Below are 25,804 nucleotides of genomic sequence, written 5' to 3'. Positions count from 1 at the left end.
GCTTTGATGCCGTCATGATTGTTTACAATAAGCGGCAAACTGAGGTACTTTTTATTTTCCATACTTCAACTCAGAGTTACTATGTACACAGAGAAAATAGCTTCAGGTATCATCTGACATCAATCGGGTAGGCTGCAAAACGAACAGAATAAATCTCTCTGACCAGCTAACTGCGATAATGAACTTATAAATGTTCCGTGCACCAGGACGGAAGTGTCCGTCAAAGTATGTTACCGCCTTACGATCGGAATGGGCGCCGTAATAATTCTTTCTCCTGAAATAAATAACAACATATATATTATTTTTAAGAAAAATGCATTGTGTTTTAAAAGATATACAGTAGAACCTCGATAATTCGAAATCGGTTAATTCAAAATCCCACGTAATTCGAAGAAGCTCTCGTTCCCGGAAACATGAGATACAGTTTTGCATGTTATTTAAATTGTTTAATTCGAAATACGGATAATTCGTAATTCAAAGTACATTGTCGGCCTCATTACCGAAATTCGCACTTTCAATTCGAAACTGCCTTTACATTTTAAAACAATAGTATGTTACAGAGTAATTTCAACCCGAAATTTATCCGCGTCATAATAGAACGCGTGTTCCGGAACGTGGAGGGGTAGCTTTCCGCACTTACACTCACTTCGGTGGGTCTACAGTGCGCTTCATGACTGCCAAGTTGAATAAAATCGGAATTCTTTTGTGTTCAACCTTTTAAGGAACGCCGTAATATCACGCAACAGGCAGTGTGCGGGAAAACAGAATGCGCGAACACTGGCAATGCCGACAGTTGACGAAAAAGCGTGGCTCATATAATAAATTCGTAGACACCGAACTATACTGTCATTGCCGATGAAACTGCATTGCTTTATTTTAATCCAAGCCCAAACGGTCTTATGGTTTTAAAGGAGAAAGTGCCAGTTGGAAAATCGTACAAGGGTCGGGGATGGCGGTCATAGTAGTGCATTGCAATGCACATGGAAGTGAGAAACTTTATCCCCTCGTCATAGAAAAGTTCGATAAGCTACAATGTTTTAAGGGCGTCGGGCACTTTCCATCCCAGTACAAAGCATCTAAAAATGAAAACAGTACAGATATCCAAAAAATAAAGCATTTGCACAGGGGAACCGGCATAATTTATCCTCGTCTTTGAATTGTGTGATTTTTTTTCTTTCGTTGCGTGAGGTTATGTTCATCAGTGATTTATCCAAGTGCATTATTTGAACATTGTAAATGCACCTTGTTGGATACATTTCGGAAATAGTTTTTACATGGCATTGGAAAGGTTTAAACTGTGAATCGAGGTGATTGCATGTATTAATGGATCTTAGAATACTTTGTGACGCGGTAAGTGTTTACATTTCTGAAATCCGAGAGAAGTGCCATGGCGGGAAATCGTACAAGGATAGAGTCATAGGAAAGTTTGATTTTAAGGGCATCGGGACCTTTCTGTGTAAATACAAGGCATCTAAAATGCATAGAGTATAGTACTCCAATGAATAAAGCACTTGCACATGGGAGCCAGCATAGATTTCTCCTCGTCTTTGAATCGTGCGTTTTTTTTTTCTTTTTTTTTCGTTGTGTGAGGTTATATTTGCCAGTGAGATATACTGCAAATGCACCTTTTTGGATACATTTTGGAAATCGTTCTTTTTTCATGGCATTTGAAAGGTATAAACTGTGAGTCAAGGTTAAATGCATGCAGTAACGGGCCTTAGAATATTTCGTAACACGGCAAGGGTTGGTACTTCTGAATTGCGAATTGGCGGTTAATTCGAAATCACGTAATTCGAAGTCCGACTTTTTAGTCCCAACAACTTCGAGGTTTTACTGTATGTTTATTTCGTATAAAACCGAGAGTTTCGCATCTAGTTCGCATAAATTGCATAATTTTGCATTTTGAAAGAATTTCGCATTTTATCGCTAATTCAAAATTGCTAAAAACCACTCGTACGGGTCACATAAGATGAAGGCACATAACACTGACAAAGTTTCGACGTATTTCGCATTTATTGCAAATGCTAAAAATCACAAACTCTACTTATTAGTATTGTATTAACTGAAACCCGGTCTCCTGAATGTCTTACTTTTGTTTAAAGCATTCATTTGAATAAAAGAACAGCTTCTCACAAAGCAACTTGCAAACTCATAAATTTGGGGGAATTTCTTCTTCAGGATATGTGCAAGGTGATGTTAGAACCCTCCTTCAGTTATTTCCCGTGGTAAAATTTGAACTCTTTTTCCATCTGCACTACCGTGGTGTACCATATCTCTGTAGGCTGCATGAAAATGTCTCTAGACGTCTTTGAAATCTAATTTCCACCCCTTGTAGGTTGACCTGTTTTCTCTCCATAATCGCTTTCTATATCAAGGTTCATTCTTCTTTAAAAAGCTATATAGTCTTCAAGCAGCTCATCACGATCCTTGGTTTTGCGACTGTCCTTGAGCTGTTCCACTAGCTCTTCAAGGGCTTTAACAAATCCTTGCTCATCCTCCGGTAAAGAATAGATTGTTGTGGGCTCAACGCTGGCCTTAGACTGACACACGATATCCGAGTTTTGATCGACTTCATCAGTAGCATATAACATATTTGGATGTAATGTTTCATAATCATCCAGAGAACAGTTGGAATTACTTATCGCCTCAGAAGCATTGAGGCTGAGAAGCAATTATTTCACCTTTTGCGCCACAGCTGTTGGAAGAGGATGGTCATAAAATCTTCCGAACCCTCGAAGCTGAGAAAGATAGCTTTCAATAATGTATTGATTACTTCTTACTGCCAACATTTATATAGGTCAGTGGCTTTAGGGAATACATGAAAGTGTATGTTCCGTTCCTTCGTGAGCCTGCTATGATTTGTGCAGCCTGCAATGGCACAACAAACCATACTGAAAAGTGTACACTATTACTGCTTTTTACGTTTTATCACATAAAATAAACACATACGGTTTCTTTTACACCAAAGATATGTTATTATCATGTATTATTAGCTCCTAGCTTCTGTGTGCACAGCGATTCTTACTTGAACTACCTCTACTTCATTCAGGGCAGCTTCAATGCGAGGGTCCTGCGTGACGTCACAGCTCTGCTTTACTATTGTGCATCTCTCCCATGATCCCTACCTTGTATTCTACGTACCTTGACATGCATCCATACATATATAAATACATACATACATACATACATACATACATACATACATACATACATACATACATACATACATACATACATACATAGATGATGGAAAATTAAAAATTGCATTTCTTTCTTAGTGTGGTCATGAACGACAGAGATATACTATTCTCTTTTAATTGTGAGCGATGTACAGACAAAACTCTTATTTTATACATATAGATTACACACACAATACTTGCCGTGTACATCGTCAGACTGCATTAGAACATTATTGTGTGATGATACTGGTTTAAATTCCTGTCCCATAGCTCTGGCTCGCTTCATAGAGGCTAACATCTCAGCTTTACACATGCGTGCCTTTATGGAATCAGGAAGACTGAAAACAGAAATTGAATAAAAATGTACATCTCATAGTCTGAAGTTGAAGCATATTATATATTACATTATTACATATTGTAAAATCTAATTAATATGTTTTTAAATGAAACTGCATTTAAATTTAGAAAATAAGGTACAGCTGTCAATTTTATAGACAATTTTTTAGAATATTCAAAGATCAATTCTACACAACCATAAACTTGTACACTTCATTAATAGAAGTATAAGAACTAAATCATATATAGAAAGAGAAAAACATTTAAAGGACAGAAGTTGAGGCCACACAGAATGCTACACTATATCCACTACACACCCTATGTACAAGATGTATGCTACATTCGCTACCCCACGTGGCCACACAGAAAGCTTTGTTTGTGCAAGACCGCTCAGTCTCGGCCGAGATGTTGGCTACTGCTGTGCCATATGTGAGCAGTAATGACTCTGACGACGAGCTATTGTTGTTACTTTTTGTATGTAAGCGTAAAAGAAAGGGGTGCATGCCATGAACTTACAGAGAACAAAGTTTGGTGAATTTCATCATTTGATAAAGCAGTCAAGTAATGATGAAGTTAAATTTAAAGAATACTTCTGAATGAATACAAATCAATTTGATAACCTCTTATATCCCTTATCAAGGATGAAATAAAAAAGAAGAAACTTTACTACAGATAAACTAATTTAGCAGAGGAGCGCCCGGCTGTTTGCTTCAGGTAAGTCCACACATGTATTAATAATAACAACAATGATGGCATTTTTAATCTGAATTTTAATAGAGAGTATATTGCGCTACACAATCAACAACTGCATAAATGGGACTGTCACAGTATCAAAAAGAAACTATCATTGCTTCCTGCACTACCATTTGACTGGTTAGCGTTTCATGTGCATGAACTGCTATTGAAGATTGGCTGGCAGTAGGAGAAGACGTACGGCAGGATGAAGTTGAGGGTGTGAGACTTGAATTTAGACTGATTGTCCACATATTCCATCTCTGTATTAGAAATTGTCTGCATCACTTCGTGCTTTACACTGAGTTGAAAACAATGAGAAAGACACTCGGCGCTTTCGCACGCATTAGTGAAAAAGTAATCAAGTACACTGGATTTGCTTTTATTCATTTGCTTGTCTTGCAGAAATGTACCGTATAAGCCCAAATACCACCCGCACACATTTTAGAGAAATATTGCTCTTTAAATTTGGGTGTGGGTCATATTTAAGCCTTCTGTATCGTGGTCTCATAATGCACTGTTCCAAAGAAATGTCAACATGGCAACGGCGGTTTCATGTCTTGTGACTTGGCAACAGCTGAAATCTCACTACATCGCTCACTTCCACTTCCGCGTTACCGGAACCGCATGGTGTGGCAGTTGATTAATATTTGGTGTTCTGAGTGAAGAAGCATCAGTGGTAACAAGTGATGAATTCAAAAATGTGTTTGTGGTCATTTACTGTGAGTGAGAAACATGAAGTTGTAATGGAAGCTGAAAGCAGAAAATCATGCCGCCGGCAGAAAATATAATATTGATGAATCATGTATCCACAATTGGAAGAAGAAGAAAAAATGAAATGTTATTAAAAAGTAACAGTGATCTAAGAGCTTTCCGAAGGTAGAGTGCACTGTTTCCTGAAATTGACGAATGGCTTTATAAATACGTGACTGAAAGACGTGAACCAGGTTATGGTGTACGACTGAAATGTGTCAATTAAAATCATTAGAGATCGCAAGAAAACTTAAAAGGGACGGATTTGAATGCATGCCGTGGGTGGATAAGGAACTTTATCAAAGAAAAGTTGACAACCGTTCATCGCCATGTTATTCATCTGTGGAAGCAAAATTCCTAGTTGCTTCCTCAAATTAGGAATGCTGATCAGACGCCCATTTATTTCAAAATGCCACTAGACAATACGGTTCACATTAAAGGCTCTAAAAGTGTTACTAACGGGAAAGGTGATAATGAAAAGCAACGCTGCACAGTAATGTTATACTTGTTAGCTGACGGAACCAAACTTCCTCCTTATTTTCACAACCAGGCCACAAATTACCTTAATAAACACAAACTATTCTATAATACCAATCAGTAATCAGGATTTCGGCCTAACCACAGCATCAAAATAACTATCCTTTAACTTTAAGACCTACGTAAAGCATCTGACTGTGTGGACAGAGAGCTAAAAGCACTCAGTTCTACTTTAAGCCAACTGACGTGGCTCCACTTATATATAACCAGATGGCAGTGGTGTGTCGGTAGGTATGAAAGTATTACTGTGGCAACAAACTGAAGTTACACGTGCGCAAGTACACACATATTGGCAACTGAAATTGTTAAAGATGTCCCCTCACACAGTAACCTAGTCAACATTTCAATATTATTAATACAGCTTCAAGTAATTTTAATGTTAAATACACATACAGAGCAAAGACTTATCAATTTTCAGGCAGTCAAGGACATATTTTAAGATGTTAAACATCAAGAAGACTGTACATGATGTTTGTAAACAAGTACGTATAAAAAGGTCAAATGGACCAAATTTTAATTTACTGTACTTAATAGAAGTTCAGACTTATTCAGGTATATCAGTGTACTGTACATTAGAGTCAACAGTGAACTTTAACAGTCAAATTAAAATTTCCACAAGGATCAACATGAACTATAAACTGTACGAAAGACTGTTGCACTGTAATGTAAATAGAGTCCGCCATACTTGCACAGGACACTATGAGAGCGCAGTTCATGTGATGATCAAACACGCAGCACTGCGAACACACCAAGATCCGATTATCAGCCGTTGAATGTTGCAAGCTGGACAACAGTTGGTCACCGCCTGAGCTAGTGGCAGCCATTTTGCCGTGGCATATGGAGCTCTGTCTGCGTCTGCAACATTGTTAGCATGCCACGAGCGTGTACGCATGTACATGAACCGTTTGTGCAACTGACAGAGTTTGAACAAGGGCATATGGTGGGCCTACGGGAGGCCGGGCGGTCCTACCGCAGAATTATGCAACGCGTACGGCGAGAGGTCTCCATAGTGCATCGACGTTGTCACTAGTGGTCAGTAGAAGGTGCATATGCCCATTGGGCTGGGTCTGGAGAGTGGCAACGCACAGACGCACGTCAAGACTGTTGCATCTAACGAAGTGCCATACTGGACATCACCGAGACTTCACAACAAAATTAGGGACACTGCTGCTCCGGGGGTATCAGCAAGGACCACTCACAACCGTCTCCATGAAGCAGGGCTATGATCCTGTTGGTGTTAGGGCATCTTCTGCTCACATCCCACCATTGTACAGCCCGCCTCCAGTGGTTCTCCTCTGGTGATCATTGAGGGAACACTGAAGAGTGCACAGTACCTCCACACTATCATTACACTCGTCATGCAACCGTTCATCCACAAACAAGGCGATGTGTTTTCTAACAGGACAATGCACGTCCACATGTATCCCGTGCTACCCAACGTGCTCTACAAAGTGTACGTCAACTACCCTGGCCTGCACGATCCCCAGATCTGTCCCCCACTGAGCATATCTGGGACCGGATGAAACGTCATCTTGCACAGTCTGTACAAACGGCAGGAAATATGGCCCAACTGAGGCACCACGTGGAAACTGCATGTAAGGCCATTTCGCCAGACTACATTCATCACCTCTACGATTGTCTGCATGGGAGAATGGCAGCCTGCATTGCTGCAAAGGGAGAGTATAGGCAGTACTAGCACTGATATTGCGCACACCCTGTCAACTGTATTCAGATGCGTATGATTCTGTCAGTGTGATCATGTGTTGTATATGTCCTGTCAATAAAAGTTCCCTTTGCTGGGTCGACAAATTCATGGTGTTCTTTTTTTCACTTTCCCGGAGTGTATACATCAGTACTGATAAAGACTTCTAGATTCATACAAATCCTTACAAAGTTCAAACAGACAACATATTGATGACGATGGTGATGATTGTTGTTGTTTAAAGGGGCCTAACAGCTGGGTCATTGGCCCCTAATGGTATGAGGTGCAACGAAACGACACGAAATTTAAAACTTCAAAAAGTATTCAGTGACCAGAATCTAAAACAAATGAGATAAACAAATGACCATGAATCCAAAACAATCAGTGGATCCAATTCACAATTCGTTATTTTCGGAGATGACGCTTGTGTTCCAAATGGATCCAAATTCCAGGTCACCGGCCCCTCATAACAGTACTAATCACTGGTAAAGCAGAACCATGGTGTTCCCCCTATAGTGGTACTAATCAAAGGTAACAGAGACTTGTGGTGTTCCTCGCATGATGGTACTAATCACAGGTAATGTAGACCCATGCTATGTCACACATAATGGCACCACTCACAGGTAACACAAACACATGGTGTTTCGCACATAAAGGCACTACTCACAAGCAACGCAGACCCATGGTGTTCCACATATAGTGGGATTAATCATGGGCGCTGTTATTCCCGCGGTGTTCCTCACATAGTGGAACTAATTGCAGGCTACTTATACTCATGGTGTCACTCGCATAGTGGTACTCATCACAGGCAATGTAGACCCACAGTGTATAACACAATATGGTACCACCCACAGGAAACACAGACCCATGGTGTTCCTCACATAGTGGTACTAATCATGGGCAACGCTCAAACCAATGGTGTTCACTACATATTGAAATCTGTTTAATTTTCATCAAATATGAGGTGCCCTTTTGGCCCTATCATCATCATCATCTTCTTCTTCTTCTTCTTGCTACGTTTCTGCTTATGCAGGTCATTCACAGAACCTCTTCCAATCTTCTCTTTTTTCCCCCACAGTCTGTCATTCATCACTGTCTCCCATTGTAGTCCTCTCCAATTTAAGTCATCCTCCACCTGATCCGTCCATCTTGATCGTGGTCTTCCAATTGGTCTTCTTCCAGATTCTGTACATTTCAGAGTTCTTCTTGGTAAACTTTCTTGTCCCATTCCTTTGACGTGGCCAAACCGTTTCAACCTATTTCTCTTCATAGTTTCTTTTAGAGGATTGATCTGTAGTGTGTTTCGTATTGTTTCAATTCTTATCTTGTTCCTCCTCATTCTACCCAAGATCCCTTGCATAAAGTGCATGTCTGTCGCTTGTAATCTACTCAGATCTTTTTTGTCCAAGTCCAGCATTCTGATCCATAGGTCAATATTTTTTTAATGTGTGCTAATTTGTATTTTATACACAGTGAAACCTCGTTATGACGTTTCTGCAGGGTACAAGGAAAAAGAACGTGTTAAGTGAGAAAACATACTGATGAAAATACGAATAAGCCACGTGCATATTTACCAACACCGCATCGCAAAGCTCATTTGAATGCATCCACAAAGCGATCTGATTGGCTAATTTCAGCAGCAGATAAAATGGCAACAGCGCGAGAAATAAAATCATTTCTTTAAAATTATTCATCAGGATGACCAACCCCCTAACACTCATATACCCGGTTCACGCTGTTTTGGATCACCCTGTATATGCAACCGTTTTTTACTGAATATGTCTAGGTATTGCCTTATTGCCCTGCCTTGAACAGCTGTTGTGGTTATATTTAGCACAGAAAAGAAACCTTCAATCAGTTTCGCCTATTCACAAGATCAAATAGGAGCACCAAATTATCCGAAAACAGATCTTAAATACTTGTTGTCCCCAAGAAGTATCCCCACAAGGTCAGAAACCTCGGCCATGACGAGTTTTCCGATTTACTGCACAATAAGTTAAGACGAGTCATTCATATCTGCAACCCACTCCTGGAATTCCCTTCTGGCTGTAAATAGACATTCTCAGTAGAACAGTGTTTAAAAAGAGATGATGTAAGTGGTACACCAGTCTTAAGAAATTTGTATATAATGTAACTTTTCCTTTCTCGTAGTAACTATCAGAAATACATATTTTTGTTTATAACTATTGTTTAAATTTGCAATTATTTAGATCAATAATTAGGAACTTTAAGACTATGTACCATATTTACGCGAATAATCCCCACACACTAACTTAAGGAAGGCTGATTTTGAGAAAAGATGCCAACATTGACTCAAATAAAACGTGCACCCCAATTTCGTGCCTCAATTTAAAAAAAAAAAAATATGTGTGTATTACTCGCGTAAATAAGGTAGTTTGTACAATATAGCATATATAAGATGGTTTGGCATAACACCAGCTTTCATAGCCTGAGTCACGTCATATAACCTAAGTTAATAATGGTTTAAAGTATCAAAGCTCTTAGCACCATAGCTACAATGATCACGACTCAAATAATTGGTATGTTTTATGATCTCAGTCCTGGGAAGATTCATGTAAGAAAAACAATTAAATGGATTACAAATAAGAACATACTTTGCTGTTTCTTCCTCGTGAATGATGGAAAAGGGTGTGGTCTCTTTCTTGCATCGCTGTAAAATGGTATCTCGGACAGCCAACATCTCAAACAGATCTCCGTCTGGGCCATGGTTGTGTTCTCGTGACACGGCTATCTTATTGTCAATCATGGTGGCTGGAAAGTAGTAGTTCATGGTACAGGTACCAATAACACATAATTTTTCAAGTTATTTACAAGGCTTTAACTTACAGGAGAATAAAATAAAGATGAAGATATAGCATTTCCTAATTCAGAGAAAAATGTGTAAAATTCAATGCCATTTTTTCCTGTTGAAATATAATTTATCATACGAGGGTTGGGAAAAAGTCAATGCAACCATTTTCTTTCTTGTAGAAACCAGCCCAGTTGGAAAAAAATTGCACTGTTTTTCTTTATGCCGAGCCCAAACGGACTTATGTTTTAAAGGGGAGAAAAGTGCCAGTCGGGAAATTGTGCAAGGGTGGGGGTCATTGTATTGTGTTGCAATGCACAGAGAAGCAAGAGACTTCCTCCCTTCGTCATAGGAAAGTTTGATAAGCCACGATGTTTTAAGGGCATCGGGTACTTTCCGTGCAAGTACAGGCCAGCGGTTTGTGACACGTGAGAATGTTGCCACTGCTGTGCAACAGCAGATGACCTGATTCAAACATGATGTGACTAATGGTAATGCAGATGTTATTTATTGCCTGCCACATCGTTGGCAGTATGTGGTGAACGTTGCAGGGAACTACTTTGAGGGCCTTTAGACCCAGTTTTATCATGTCAACTGTATGTATGTTGTGCTCGGCTGTAATTATTTTGCACCGTGAAACCAGTATTGCCATGTACACTACCGTAATAAATATGTGAGGCGCCACGTTTGCGTGTTCTTCAGTGTCCACACATGTAGTTTCCATATAATCCTTTCATTGGTATATGTCACATTTTCCAATTTGTTGTGTTTTATTTGGTACTTGGAATACAGTAATTACACTTCACAGAGCAACTCCTCCCTTAACCTCTGTAATACCGTCTGACAGCAATAAGGCATGTGCCACTTTGTGCAATAAATAAGGCTATGGTAAAGGCCCTTCTCCCTCTCCTTAAAACTGAATTGTTAAGAAAAATGGATTCAGTTTAAAAGGAATGTTTACTATGAAGAATGTAGAGAAAAGGAGAGAGACTGAATGAATGTTTTTCAATGGCTGTGTCTTAGATCTGAAATTCTGCTATGTTTTAGCATTCTGCTACATACAGTCTGCTCTCTACCCCAAAACCTGTTCCAGTTGGCAACATTGACAGAGAGCCCATTTATGTGAAGATAGTAGTGTATGAAGATGTGGAGAGTGCTCTTATCCTTTTGAGTTTTCCAGTTGCTTCCCGTTCCCACACTGACCTGCCATTGTCTTTACTCTGTGTTCTTACCCTTTCTACATACAGTATAATGACATTAATCATTTTTCTCTTGATCTTGTATCAACCCTGTACTTGTTATAATGGAGACCTCAAAAAACTAAACACTTCTTCACCTTGCTCCACTCATTTGCAATTTAAACATGACAGACTGACAAGATTGAAGACAAAACCAATGTTAAGTTCTTCACCAGAGACTTGATATGGGATAGTTGAGGCTCTCATTTTGACATCCATGCTTCGAAGCCAGTCTTCAAAGCTTTCGTAGACCCAGGATTTCTCATTGTTGGTGTATTTTGTGGGGAGAATAGCAATGTTTTTAAACAATGCAGATTTGAAAATTTGCTGAATGTCAGTGGAGGCAGCTTTTAACTTCTGTCACTACTGGTACACAACAGAAAGGTTACGCATTGGGCCTAAATTTTTCCAACGTTCAGCTACAATTTGTCCTCCCCTGATGCTTTGTTGTTTTTAAGTTTCTTGATGTATGAATAAAGTTCTTCTTGTGTTGTGGTGACAAATTTTCTAGTGTAATTTCTGGCTGTATTTTTGGGAATCTCTCTGTAGGTTCTGGACAATTTTAAAAATGTGAAAAATACGTGGCTAGTTCCTGGCAATTTTCTTTATTTGTTAAGCCTAGTTTAGCATATTGTTTCCAAAAGCAAAGGTTCTGTCAAGAAAACCCTTTAATTTGGTTTGCAAAGGTCTCATAAAAAACATGTGTATGTTGTAATTTTTGAAATCTTCAATTGACTTCAGTTGATCGTTGATGTATTTCCATTTATTTTATCTTAGAATCTCAGATGCTCATTTTCGAACTTCGAAATATTTCTCCTGTGTTTCTTCTGATTTGCTGTACTTGTAGTTGAAATGCTTTTCACCTTTCTTCCAGTGCGTTCTCACATTCTTGATTCCACCAAGGGTGTTTTGGTTTCTTCTGAGGAGGGATGAGATCTTTCGCCGTTTTGATGATCTTAGTTTGAAATTTCTCGTAATTCTCTGCAGGTTGTTCTTCTCATTCTTCTGTTATTTTGGAGTCTTCGATTTCGTGTAGGTCAAATTTTGGGATCACTGGCGTTTTCCTTTTGAATTTTCTTTTAGGTGTGAATTTAAATTTGCTTAAATAATTACCTGAATTGATGTTAGCACCCCTGCGCACTTGCACATCATGAATTCTCTTTTGGTAATCGTACATTATTGCCACATGATCAATCTGAAATTCTCCTAAATGGTGGATGGGAGATCGCCATGTCTTTTGATTTTTTGGGATTTTTCTGGAGTGAAGTTGACATAATTTTCATGTTGTTTTGTTGGCACAACCCAATGAGATGTGTGCTATCCTCACTGGTGATCCTGTGTGCCGGATAATCTCCCACTCTCTTCTTGTATTTGAGTTCCCAGTCAATTTGTGCACTGAAATCACTGAGTGGGATTTTCACATCATCTTTTGGGATTTTGCCATCTCTTTTCAAGTTCAACCCTGAATCTTTCTATTTTTTTGGGCTCTTTTTTATTGTCATCATTTGTCGGTGCATGCACATGAATAAAGGTGTAGCTTCCATTGGCATGTATGATTCTTAAAATCATAAGTCTACTGTTGATGGGTTTCACCTCTTTTACGGATTCTAAAACACTTTCGTCTACAATGAAGACCATGCCAAATAGTGCTGCTCCTTTGCCAATTTTCTTGTTTGTCCCACTTTTGAACATTCTGTAATTATTATAGTCTAACATTTCAGAATCTGTAGAACGTGTTTCTTGCAGGGCCAGAATTTGGATTTTCTGTTTTGTAAGTTCTGTTGTGAGATTGTATAGTTTTACTGTTTGAATCAGTGTCTGAACGTTGAAAGTGCCAATGTAAGCATGTATTTTTAGTAGAAGTTACCAGAGCACTCCGACTTGCTCTCTCGTAGAAGTCCAAGCTTGCCAGAATCTGAATGCTTGGTTACCACTTTAGCATGGGTGGATCATCCAATGGGGTAATGTTGTCTTTACTTATACGAGTCATGATTGCTTGTAATCAATGTTCTAGCTTTCACTAGTGGTGTAGAACCAGGGATTGTTTGTTCCTGGAGCATGTTTACAGTCGCACCTCTGGTGAAAAGCCGCTGACCACTTTGCCAATTGCTACAAGTCAGGCGTAAAGTGGTTTTGAATTTGTTCTTCCGCCCTCTCTGCCATTGGGATATATCCACTTCTGTTGTCAAGGCCGTTGACCATTTTTCTCTTTACATCAGGTAATCTGCGAGTGTTTATCTGGATTATCATCATCATCATCATCATCATCATCATTATCATCATCATCTTCTTCTTCTTCTAAGTAGTGATGTATGTTGACAGTACAGACTTTATTTGGTATAAATCGTAGTCGTATCATTTATTATTTGTGTGTTGTATGATCTGTCTTGTGTAATAGAATATGTGAGGTTATGTCACGATACTTCTGCTGTATGTGCCCATATATTAATACGACTTTACTTAATGTAAGAACACATAATTAAGAGTATATAACGTATTATTATCTGTAAATATGATGTATAAATCTGATGTAATGTTGTTCAACACAGGGTAATAGTCTAGAACAAAGCACCTTTGTTACTCGAGTTTTACAGAATGTTCTATCCATTTGTATATGTACATAGGTTATTGGAGACTCGAGAAGATATGAGAAAGCATGTTGTGTCATACTTTTCTAGAAGCCTGGCCACGCAAGGTATATAAAGAGACAGTCTTGGGAGTTGAGTAGAGTTGTTTTGAGTGCGAGTCGTTAGTCGAATTAAGTGTGTGAACTCGTGCTGTAATTCTGTCGTGTTGGTAGTTGGTTGACCTGCTAATGTGACAGTCAAGTGCAATGTTCAAAATGGTGGTTCATTAATGTGTGTGTACAATGTGTATATAATTTGTAAATAAAATAGTGTACACAACTGACAGCATCTCGTGTGTACATCTTTGTGAATACGATAACATTCATGGAAACAGAGACTGGGGAAAAAGCCTATGGGACAGCCTAGAATGAGATGGGAGCACTCTGTAATGGACTGTGTCAGAAACTACAGGAGTGATAGTATAGGAGTGGTGGGAAGGTTAAGCAAGGTCAAAGCTTTGGTACAATACCCTGCCCAAAGAGAATCTGGAAAAGGCTATGGGAAAAAAAAAAAGAGAAGAAGATGTATAAACTTTCAAACACTTGAAAATACAAGATGGTATCACGGTCACCAAATTTATAGAATTTAAGAAACAAAACTTAAAGAATCTTGTCACTTGACTTTGTCCAAAGGTGGCAATGGCATCAGGGAAATTAGTCAATGAATTTACAATAATAATAAATATTAAGTTGAATGAACTTCTCCATAAACTGAAATACATACCAACAACTGGACACGAGTCCACAATGCACACCAAATTTGCACTATCCTTCCGTTTTTGCCAGTAGAAGAAGCCAAATTCACCATGATAAACTCTTCCACCATGCTTTCCACGTGCAGCATACACATTCATTTCTGTACAAAATAAAGAAATCTATAATGATAGCTCATCTTACCTGGTTCAGTTCGAAAACAAAAAACAAAATCTACTTTAAACAATTAGTGCTTGTTAAATGGACCAAGGATTTTTACAGCTTGTGTCTGTATTAAGGAGTGTTACATATTTCTAATATAAGAAAAGTCCCACCATTACAAAAATATTAAACTAAGAGGGTAAATCAAAAAGTTACGATTCACCAAACTCTTTATGGTTGAACAGATAAAGAACACTCTGTAATTTCAGCACCATTCCTTCAGTTTTGACGTAATCACTTCAGTTATTTAAGCACTTGTCATAGCGTAAAGTGAATTCCTCCATTCCGTGACAACTGAAAGTGGTGTGCTCTTCATTAAACCATTTCAACATTTCAGTTATGAAACTAAATACCTTACACATACTACCCAGGATCCGTCATCATTCTTAGCTGAAGGTTTTGTTGAGGTTACTGTCGACAACCAGCTCTCTCTTTTATAAGCGAAAAAAATGACGATACAGCTGTCACACAATAATATCACATTAAACTATCAAATAAAAAGTGTTCATGAATGAGACTCTAGCAAATCGTACATTACCTTAAGAAACAAAAAATATATTTTATTTCTACAACCAAATACACAGTGTAGAACAAGCAAAATAAGAAATCTCTTAATGTCTTGAAGATTTTCTTTCACACAAAGTAAATGTTGCAGAAATTTATTATGAGTGTTTGAGACAATACTTTTAGAAAACCTTTTAACATTGCTATTGTGCCCTGACAGCAGTCCCTGTGACCATTTTTGTAAATTTTAATCCTGTATCTCAGTGTTGGGTTAAGCCGCGGCGAAGCAATGCAGTCGGAGATCCATGAAGGCTCCACTCAAGGGACGTGCAAGTCCGACGAGTTGGGTCACAAGTTAATTAAGTGGACTGTTATCATCGTGGTTTTAAACGTAGAATGTAATCATCATTTCCTGCCTAAATTACGTGAATATTCCACAATAGAGTATTAAGAGATCGAGAATATTGGCATATTCGACGAGATACATTGTTCAACATTTAATCTTATCCTAAATTAAATAACTATCCTAATGTTCCTACACTACTTTAAATGAGAACTTCGTAAAATGTTTTATTTATGGAAGGATTTCCCGTTTAATGACTTTAAAATAACTTTAAATGCATCAACTACATTAAGAGCAAATTATTGGCAACACAAACGGATATAGAAAGGAAAATATTATGTTAAATTGAAAATAAATACCTAACTTCAAGCTCTTGTTACAAACATGTTATAACATCGTCAATCGATAAACAAAAGAGACAAAGTGTCCCTCTGCTGAAGGCTTACATAGAAAGATCAGTTATCAATCTCGCATTTTAAAATAATCACTGGGAATTATAGAATCATCCGCTTCAGAATGTTATTTCCTACCCAAATATCTCATAATATTCCGTCATTGCTCTTTTAAAATCATCGCATTATATGTCAGTATCTGTCTATCTAGCAACTTGAAAATTACCGTTATTCTAACTTCATAAAATCACCATAAATACAATAGAAATGTTTGAAAGACACAGGATCGTAACATAATGTAACATCCATCAAAACCATGCATTTAAAAGACAGACTCGATCTTCTCGTACGTCCATCGGTGACCGCATCTAAATAAAAGACATCAAGAGACATTGCAACGTCTACAATAACCTTGTCTAACTACGTTGATTCTGCGCCTCCGGATACCACTGCGACGTTTGACCTGTAATACTACATTAGCACTAGGCGTCAACTCAACTGATCTACAAAATCCAACTAGCAAAGAAATGATTTACTTACCATAGAAGATCATATTTCCTTTACGACATGACCTCAATATCTTTACATTACCGATTATCTTGCGAAGATCCTAGACATCCCTTTAATATCGTGCGCTCTGGTCAATCTTGTATTTAAATAGGATAAATATGACGACCAACTACTAGTGTTCGTGAGTGCAACATCCTATAACATTATTCTAAAATACGGCCTCGTACCTAAATAAATTATTCATCACGACAACATCAAAATTCACGCATGACCAACATATTTCCTACCATCAATACCATCATCAGGACCTTCACATAACATCATCATAAAATTCGCAATCCTAATGACACGTCTATAATCATCACATCTCTCTATCCACGTAAATACTTTCAAAGATCCTACCGTAATTAACACCTTATTACATCGCACAACTCGTCATGCACAGCGAATTCACAATACTAAAGAACAATCTATTCAGGCAATTACGTAAAATTACTAAATACGTTGCCGCATTAACTCTATGTCACCACAATAGTATCACACTTCTATTATCAAACACTGTATTTCCGCACAAGCACATAACATTTTGAAGACCACAGAAACGCGCGTCGCAAAATACCGAGCTCCTCCGAGGTATTCTGAGCTACAAGTTAAAATTAACGTTCAGTACCATAACACCATTACGATACCAATAACATCCATGTCGAAAAATCTTTCGTAAAACCTTGCTAGCAAACATTAAAGAAATCTTACACAACCATCGCATATTATCACAACGTAGTCTGGCTCACCACACTAGACGTAACGATCATAAGTATTACAACGCAATATCCAACAAATAACGGTCGCTTTCAAGTTAAAATTGTTCATGTCAAATCGACACTAAAATGAATACTACTCTACATCTACAATAAGCAATTACGTGGCGGAATATATAAGATATTCAAGTACTCATCCTAGGTTGTTGCTCCACGACGATGTCACCTTCCGAGTTCAGCTCTCACTCAATAACATTATCAAGTATTGTCCATCGCATTTCTGGTCAGATCCTTTGAGGTCCCTCTATTTTAGTTGTTCATGTTGATGCGTGCATTCATTTCGTCTGAATATTTGATTGCTGACGGTTCCATATTACCTGAAACTCAGAGATATCAATTAGAACAAAGCTATACACCTTAATAGAATTTTTACAGTTCAAATGATACACTTGCCTTTTTCATTCAATAACAAGATATCTTGTTTTACAATATTATATGTTTATAATATGCCAATATCTCTCTAATATCTCCTTTCAATACAATCTTTTCCCTATGAATTCTTGCTTCCGATCTTTTTGAGATGTAGATTGAGAGTGACAACTTCTTCAGAGACAAAACAGATTCTACTACAACATAATAATTGCAGACGGTTTGTTTTTCGGGATTCCTTCTCAGCTTCTAGCTCCCATATGTTCTTGACAATTGGAAACATTTGACACATAATGTAAGACGATCTCGTACAAATCAGCTGTACTAGCAAAGGAACTTATTTAATAATCGCCGCCTCGTATTTAGGTTAGTAATCGACAGTTTCTTTTCTTCATCTCGATCGTTGGATCGTGCGAGACTAGATGTACAAGGTATGGCCCTCTCATATGAATTTATTGTTTACATATTTCATGGCCCTCAGTAACATTCTGTTACAGATATTCTGCCGTTCGTGCATTTCGAAAACTTTACTTGAAGAATGCGTATTATTCGCTTAATCCTGCCCTATGTTTCACGACGTTTAACTGTCTACCACATTTCCGAGATACCACGGGGTTTAGAGCTGGCCATCAATCCGCTGATATCTTCAATTCAGCAATGCTGTTCACGTAATTAGACAAACCAACTGCTCTCTAATTCACCTGGAGGTGTGATAACTGGACATAAGATTTCATTGACATCATTTCTCGACATAAACTTCCAATGTGTTCACCAATCTCATCCTGACATACATTGGAAGGTTATATTCCTCCTCTACTCAAAAATGAAATTTCGTATGAAAGGAGAAATTTCATATTCATGCCAGATCTTATCATAATTCTCTTCTTCAATGAAATCTTCTTTTATCACGTCTGAAATGAACGAAAATAACTCTGGTCTTGAGATACTGTTATACCATATCCTGCCTTCCAATCCTGTCTGGACTTCATCATTCGTCATCTGATCCGTCGGTCAGCGAATAAACATCCCAAGCATCTCCGTTTCTTTCGTCTTCCACGATGATATTAACCTCCTCTTCTTCAACGATCGGGAAACTGTACTGCTTAAGACTTGAAGCATTGAAAATAGCAATATTGTTGGATTCCAAACTCTGTATTTTATATGCGTTATTGCCCAGTGCTTCAATAACCTTGAACGGCCCAATGTACAAATGTGCAAACTTGGAATAGAATTTTTCCGTAGGACAAGATACGACTGGTTTTCTTACAAGCATTGCTATACCTTTTCAGCAGATTCTCAATAATCCCTTGCTGTTCAGGACTTCCTCCTATTCCACTGTCGATTGTCTGTCCACATACAGCATCTTCTGTGTCATATCTTTCCATTATCTTCTCGGCAACATGGGCAGCTTCATTTATTGAAATGTTCATGGTTTTCTGTAGCTCACTTGTTTCTTTGTTTTCTATTCTAGCTGTAAAGTCCTGTCCTCTTTCACCGTCACATCTGATCCTTATCTCTTCTCTCTTTAAATCAATTACTATGTTGTTTTCCCTGATAAAATCGGATCCAATAATTAAGTTATATTGGATTTTATCCATGACTACAAATGGATGTTCCATTAAATTTCCTCCAATCTCTATTGGCAAATAAGTTTGTATCTTGCATTTCGTGACCTTGTCTGGAATTATGCCCTTGATTTTCATGTTGGCGATCGGAATTACAGGCAGGTGTGCTTTGTCTTGTAACTCTGAGAATAATAATTTGGAGATGATACTTATACTCGCTCCAGTATCCAATAATGACAATACTCGAATACCCAATATTGTGACGTAAATAACGGGTAGTCCTCTCTTTAATTTCGTTCCTTCTGGCCGACCGTCTTCGTGCAACAATTCCTCGGGTTCAAATTCCCACGATTCGATTCCTGCTATGACCCATTCGTGCTGCCTATAATTTGGATTTAACTTACTAATTCTATTATTTGTTACTGATTCCAAAACGAAGTTTTTTTTTTTTCACCCCGTCATTGCCTTGATTGTTCTTGTCAAATGGTGTGGCCGCGGGATTTAACGTTTTATCAGCGCTTTCCTTTCTTTGCTCTTGCTGATACAACAGACTAGTCGCGCCCACGCAATCAGCGTTCATATCTTGATTCAATATCGCTCGTTCCCATTGTTTGCATTCCTGCTGCTTTCTTAATTCGCCAAGGTACCTTTCTCTTTCCTTGTTTATGTCCTCGTCCTGTCGAATATCTGATTGTCTTGAATTTTCTCGATACCTATTTCTGCGGTACGGCCATTTATCTCTGTTCCGACTCCACCTTGTATTTCTGTAATACCTAGGATATCTCCGCTCTTCGTTTCGAAACGGTGTCCACTTCTGGCGCGTCTTGTCACTCTTCTCATCCCTATGTTCCACTCTTCTGTAGCCTTCATTCGTCCTAGGTCTATCTCCTTGACCATGATTGTTGTATCCCTGGTTTCTTTCTACACCTTCATCTCCTGCTGGTGCTACAACATTTACCGTCGGATCGACGTGTCTTACTATGCGGCTATTAGTATGTGTTGTCGTGCTGTCAATTTGCCGAAGTATCGACTCCGCTTGCACGGCTGATTGAATGTTTGCCGCCGTCAATAATCTCTGTATATCCGCAGGGAACTGTTTGACTATTGCTCGTACCATTTCTGTCTCTGTAGGTGGAGAATCAAGCTCCTTCAGTCGATGAAATTGCATCGTGAAGTATTCGGCAAACCTACTCGGTCCTGTTAAAGAATATTTCTTTGAGTATAGATCGAGTCTGATTCCTTGCTGAACGTCGATCCCCCAGAATCTGTCCAAGAAAGCTTGTTTAAAGCCTGCATAATCCTCAAAAACGTAGCGAAAAGCCTTAAACCAAATGAGTGGTGCACCCTCTAGGTGTTTCTCCACTGTCTTTAACTGACGCTCCGTAGTTACCTTTGCTTCCCTAAAGTATTCCTCAATCTCTCTTAGAAAACCACGAGGAGTCATACTGGATCCTATATTTCCGTTAAATTTCTTAGGCCTATCTTCATAAGTGCGTATAATGTTAACAATCTGGGTTCCACTTCCTGTATGAATTGTCCCGTTGTCATTAATATCAACGCAAAGCTGTGGTATCTCAAATTGACTGTTTACTTCAGTCTTCCTTCCATCCTCAATTATCGTCTGTCGGTCGTTTAACGATGATACCAAATTCCTATTTGTTTCGTTTTCAATCCTCAGGTTCTGTACGTCCTTTTGAATAGCATTTAAGTCGTCTTTTAATCCTTTTATTTGCTGATTCATCAAAGCTTTATTCTCTTCAGATTCTTCCGTTATCAAATTGAATCTGTCATTGATCTGTTCTCTTGCTTGGGTTATCTCTTTCCGTATATTCTCATTGGTGATAATGACTTCATCCGATACCTTCTTGAGTTTTCCATCCCAACTATTATCAGACTCTTTTATCTTCTCCTGCATCACATCTACTTCTTCTTTGAGCTCTTTAAGGTCATGGTCGACTTGAATTCGCAACTCTTGGATGCTTGACTTAAAATCATCCTTCAATTCTTCAAATTTTTCTTGAAAATTTCTCTTATTTTCATTCATTGCTGCATTCATTTCTTCTTTAAAATTTAATACTTCTCCCTGTACTTCAGCGACTTTCGACCCTAACGATACAATCTCTTCTTGCATCACCTTCATATTTTCTTGCACCATATCGGTGATTCTGTCAAAAGTTCCTTGCATTTTCTCCCGTGATTCGTGGATTTCTGCTCTAGTAGTATTCTGCGATTCCTGGATGTTCCTCTCGGTATTTTCTTGTGCCTCCTGAATCTTTTTCTCAGTATTCTCTTGCGACTCACGTACTTCCTGAATCTTTTTCTCAGTACTTTCTTGCGATTCTCGTATTTCTTGAATCCTTTTCTCAGTACTTTCTTGTGATTCTCGTACCTCTTGAATTCTCTTTTCTGTACTCTCTTGCGATTCTCGTACCTCTTGAATTCTCTTTTCTGTACTCTCTTGCGATTCCTGCATTTTATTCATTTTTCCAGCGAGCTCCTCCAATAACAGTTTTACTTGAGCAAGAGACGCCATCGTAATTTCCTATATCGTTCCTTAACAAGAATATATCACTCTCAATCTCACTCTACAGTCCTTATCTAGTGTTTCCACAACACCTATACCTGTCTAGCACCTCACGAATTAGATTCAATAAATGAACGTATGGGTCTCTCCGGATCTGACCCGAAATATGACGGACATCCAACAATAAGTGACATGGAACAACCTATCGCTCTATCAAAGTTAAATGACTCATTATCCCGATTAACAAGAGCTGAAACTTTACGGAAAATCCTTCCATAATGTCATAAAATGAAACTAAGTAAAATCGTAGTACTAATTAACGGCCAAATCCTTCCAATATTATTCATAAAATATATGATTAAATAAATATTTCAAACATTCTTCACCAACAACGTTGTAGATTCAATGTTCTCTGATTACCAATGTCTTTTCGAGTTTTCCTTTTTTTAATAATATAATCTCTATTCTGTTCTCTTCGTCACGAATTCCACTGACAGGCATTAAACGATGATGTATACAGCTCAAGTCCACTGCCAAGCGATAAGTAATTCGACTCTAGTCGTTCGGTAATAAAATAATTCAACTCTGGCCCCACGTTGGGCGCCAAGTAAAATTATAATACCTATATGTGCCCTGACAGCAGTCCCTGTGACCATTTTTGTAAATTTTAATCCTGTATCTCAGTGTTGGGTTAAGCCGCGGCGAAGCAATGCAGTCGGAGATCCATGAAGGCTCCACTCAAGGGACGTGCAAGTCCGACGAGTTGGGTCACAAGTTAATTAAGTGGACTGTTATCATCGTGGTTTTAAACGTAGAATGTAATCATCATTTCCTGCCTAAATTACGTGAATATTCCACAATAGAGTATTAAGAGATCGAGAATATTGGCATATTCGACGAGATACATTGTTCAACATTTAATCTTATCCTAAATTAAATAACTATCCTAATGTTCCTACACTACTTTAAATGAGAACTTCGTAAAATGTTTTATTTATGGAAGGATTTCCCGTTTAATGACTTTAAAATAACTTTAAATGCATCAACTACATTAAGAGCAAATTATTGGCAACACAAACGGATATAGAAAGGAAAATATTATGTTAAATTGAAAATAAATACCTAACTTCAAGCTCTTGTTACAAACATGTTATAACATCGTCAATCGATAAACAAAAGAGACAAAGTGTCCCTCTGCTGAAGGCTTACATAGAAAGATTAGTTATCAATCTCGCATTTTAAAATAATCACTGGGAATTATAGAATCATCCGCTTCAGAATGTTATTTCCTACCCAAATATCTCATAATATTCCGTCATTTCTCTTTTAAAATCATCGCATTATATGTCAGTATCTGTCTATCTAGCAACTTGAAAATTACCGTTATTCTAACTTCATAAAATCACCATAAATACAATAGAAATGTTTGAAAGACACAGGATCGTAACATAATGTAACATCCATCAAAACCATGCATTTAAAAGACAGACTCGATCTTCTCGTACGTCCATCGGTGACCGCATCTAAATAAAAGACATCAAGAGACATTGCAACGTCTACAATAACCTTGTCTAACTACGTTGATTCTGCGCCTCCGGATACCACTGCGACGTTTGACCTGTAATACTACATTAGCACTAGGCGTCAACTCAACTGATCTACAAAATCCAACTAGCAAAGAAATGATTTACTTACCATAGAAGATCATATTTCCTTTACGACATGACCTCAATATCTTTACATTACCGATTATCTTGCGAAGATCCTAGACATCCCTTTAATATCGTGCGCTCTGGTCAATCTTGTATTTAAATAGGATAAATATGACGACCAACTACTAGTGTTCGTGAGTGCAACATCCTATAACATTATTCTAAAATACGGCCTCGTACCTAAATAAATTATTCATCACGACAACATCAAAATTCACGCATGACCAACATATTTCCTACCATCAATACCATCATCAGGACCTTCACATAACATCATCATAAAATTCGCAATCCTAATGACACGTCTATAATCATCACATCTCTCTATCCACGTAAATACTTTCAAAGATCCTACCGTAATTAACACCTTATTACATCGCACAACTCGTCATGCACAGCGAATTCACAATACTAAAGAACAATCTATTCAGGCAATTACGTAAAATTACTAAATACGTTGCCGCATTAACTCTATGTCACCACAATAGTATCACACTTCTATTATCAAACACTGTATTTCCGCACAAGCACATAACATTTTGAAGACCACAGAAACGCGCGTCGCAAAATACCGAGCTCCTCCGAGGTATTCTGAGCTACAAGTTAAAATTAACGTTCAGTACCATAACACCATTACGATACCAATAACATCCATGTCGAAAAATCTTTCGTAAAACCTTGCTAGCAAACATTAAAGAAATCTTACACAACCATCGCATATTATCACAACGTAGTCTGGCTCACCACACTAGACGTAACGATCATAAGTATTACAACGCAATATCCAACAAATAACGGTCGCTTTCAAGTTAAAATTGTTCATGTCAAATCGACACTAAAATGAATACTACTCTACATCTACAATAAGCAATTACGTGGCGGAATATATAAGATATTCAAGTACTCATCCTAGGTTGTTGCTCCACGACGATGTCACCTTCCGAGTTCAGCTCTCACTCAATAACATTATCAAGTATTGTCCATCGCATTTCTGGTCAGATCCTTTGAGGTCCCTCTATTTTAGTTGTTCATGTTGATGCGTGCATTCATTTCGTCTGAATATTTGATTGCTGACGGTTCCATATTACCTGAAACTCAGAGATATCAATTAGAACAAAGCTATACACCTTAATAGAATTTTTACAGTTCAAATGATACACTTGCCTTTTTCATTCAATAACAAGATATCTTGTTTTACAATATTATATGTTTATAATATGCCAATATCTCTCTAATATCTCCTTTCAATACAATCTTTTCCCTATGAATTCTTGCTTCCGATCTTTTTGAGATGTAGATTGAGAGTGACAACTTCTTCAGAGACAAAACAGATTCTACTACAACATAATAATTGCAGACGGTTTGTTTTTCGGGATTCCTTCTCAGCTTCTAGCTCCCATATGTTCTTGACAATTGGAAACATTTGACACATAATGTAAGACGATCTCGTACAAATCAGCTGTACTAGCAAAGGAACTTATTTAATAATCGCCGCCTCGTATTTAGGTTAGTAATCGACAGTTTCTTTTCTTCATCTCGATCGTTGGATCGTGCGAGACTAGATGTACAAGGTATGGCCCTCTCATATGAATTTATTGTTTACATATTTCATGGCCCTCAGTAACATTCTGTTACAGATATTCTGCCGTTCGTGCATTTCGAAAACTTTACTTGAAGAATGCGTATTATTCGCTTAATCCTGCCCTATGTTTCACGACGTTTAACTGTCTACCACATTTCCGAGATACCACGGGGTTTAGAGCTGGCCATCAATCCGCTGATATCTTCAATTCAGCAATGCTGTTCACGTAATTAGACAAACCAACTGCTCTCTAATTCACCTGGAGGTGTGATAACTGGACATAAGATTTCATTGACATCATTTCTCGACATAAACTTCCAATGTGTTCACCAATCTCATCCTGACATACATTGGAAGGTTATACTATGCTTCTCTCGCAAAAAAATAGTTCCATTTAATCCATTGGCAATACCAATAAATATTGTTCAATATCAAGAAATAAAAACCTGCACTGAAATAGCATGAGCAGCATAATATAACATAAAGAAAGATGTAATCTAAACTTAAACCTTCATCTTCAACTTAGATGGTGCGGAGGAATGGACACTCATGGCCATAATTGGTGCTATCGTCGTATGCTCAGAATATCTTGGACGCATTATGTAATGAATGACATAGTTACCTAGCACATACGAAAACAACTAGAAATAGAAAAAAC

General features: G+C 38.0%; 1 protein-coding gene across 1 annotated transcript in view; it reads right to left on the bottom strand.

Annotated features, from left to right (window-relative positions):
• The window catches only part of LOC136869059 (uncharacterized), a 255,307-nt gene that overhangs the window by 23,783 nt on the left and 205,720 nt on the right, over window positions 1-25,804 (bottom strand). Inside the window, exons 20-22 of the mRNA XM_067144821.2 lie at window positions 14,637-14,768; window positions 9,855-10,011; window positions 3,381-3,517 (exon numbers count right to left, since the gene is read on the bottom strand). Of these exons, the coding sequence (XP_067000922.2) occupies window positions 3,381-3,517; window positions 9,855-10,011; window positions 14,637-14,768 (426 nt within the window). The remainder of the gene's footprint in view (window positions 1-3,380; window positions 3,518-9,854; window positions 10,012-14,636; window positions 14,769-25,804) is intronic.

Source organism: Anabrus simplex, chromosome 1 (assembly GCF_040414725.1).
Source record: "Anabrus simplex isolate iqAnaSimp1 chromosome 1, ASM4041472v1, whole genome shotgun sequence".
Lineage (NCBI taxonomy): Eukaryota > Metazoa > Arthropoda > Insecta > Orthoptera > Tettigoniidae > Anabrus > Anabrus simplex.
This window is presented reverse-complemented; position numbering and strand designations above follow the sequence as displayed.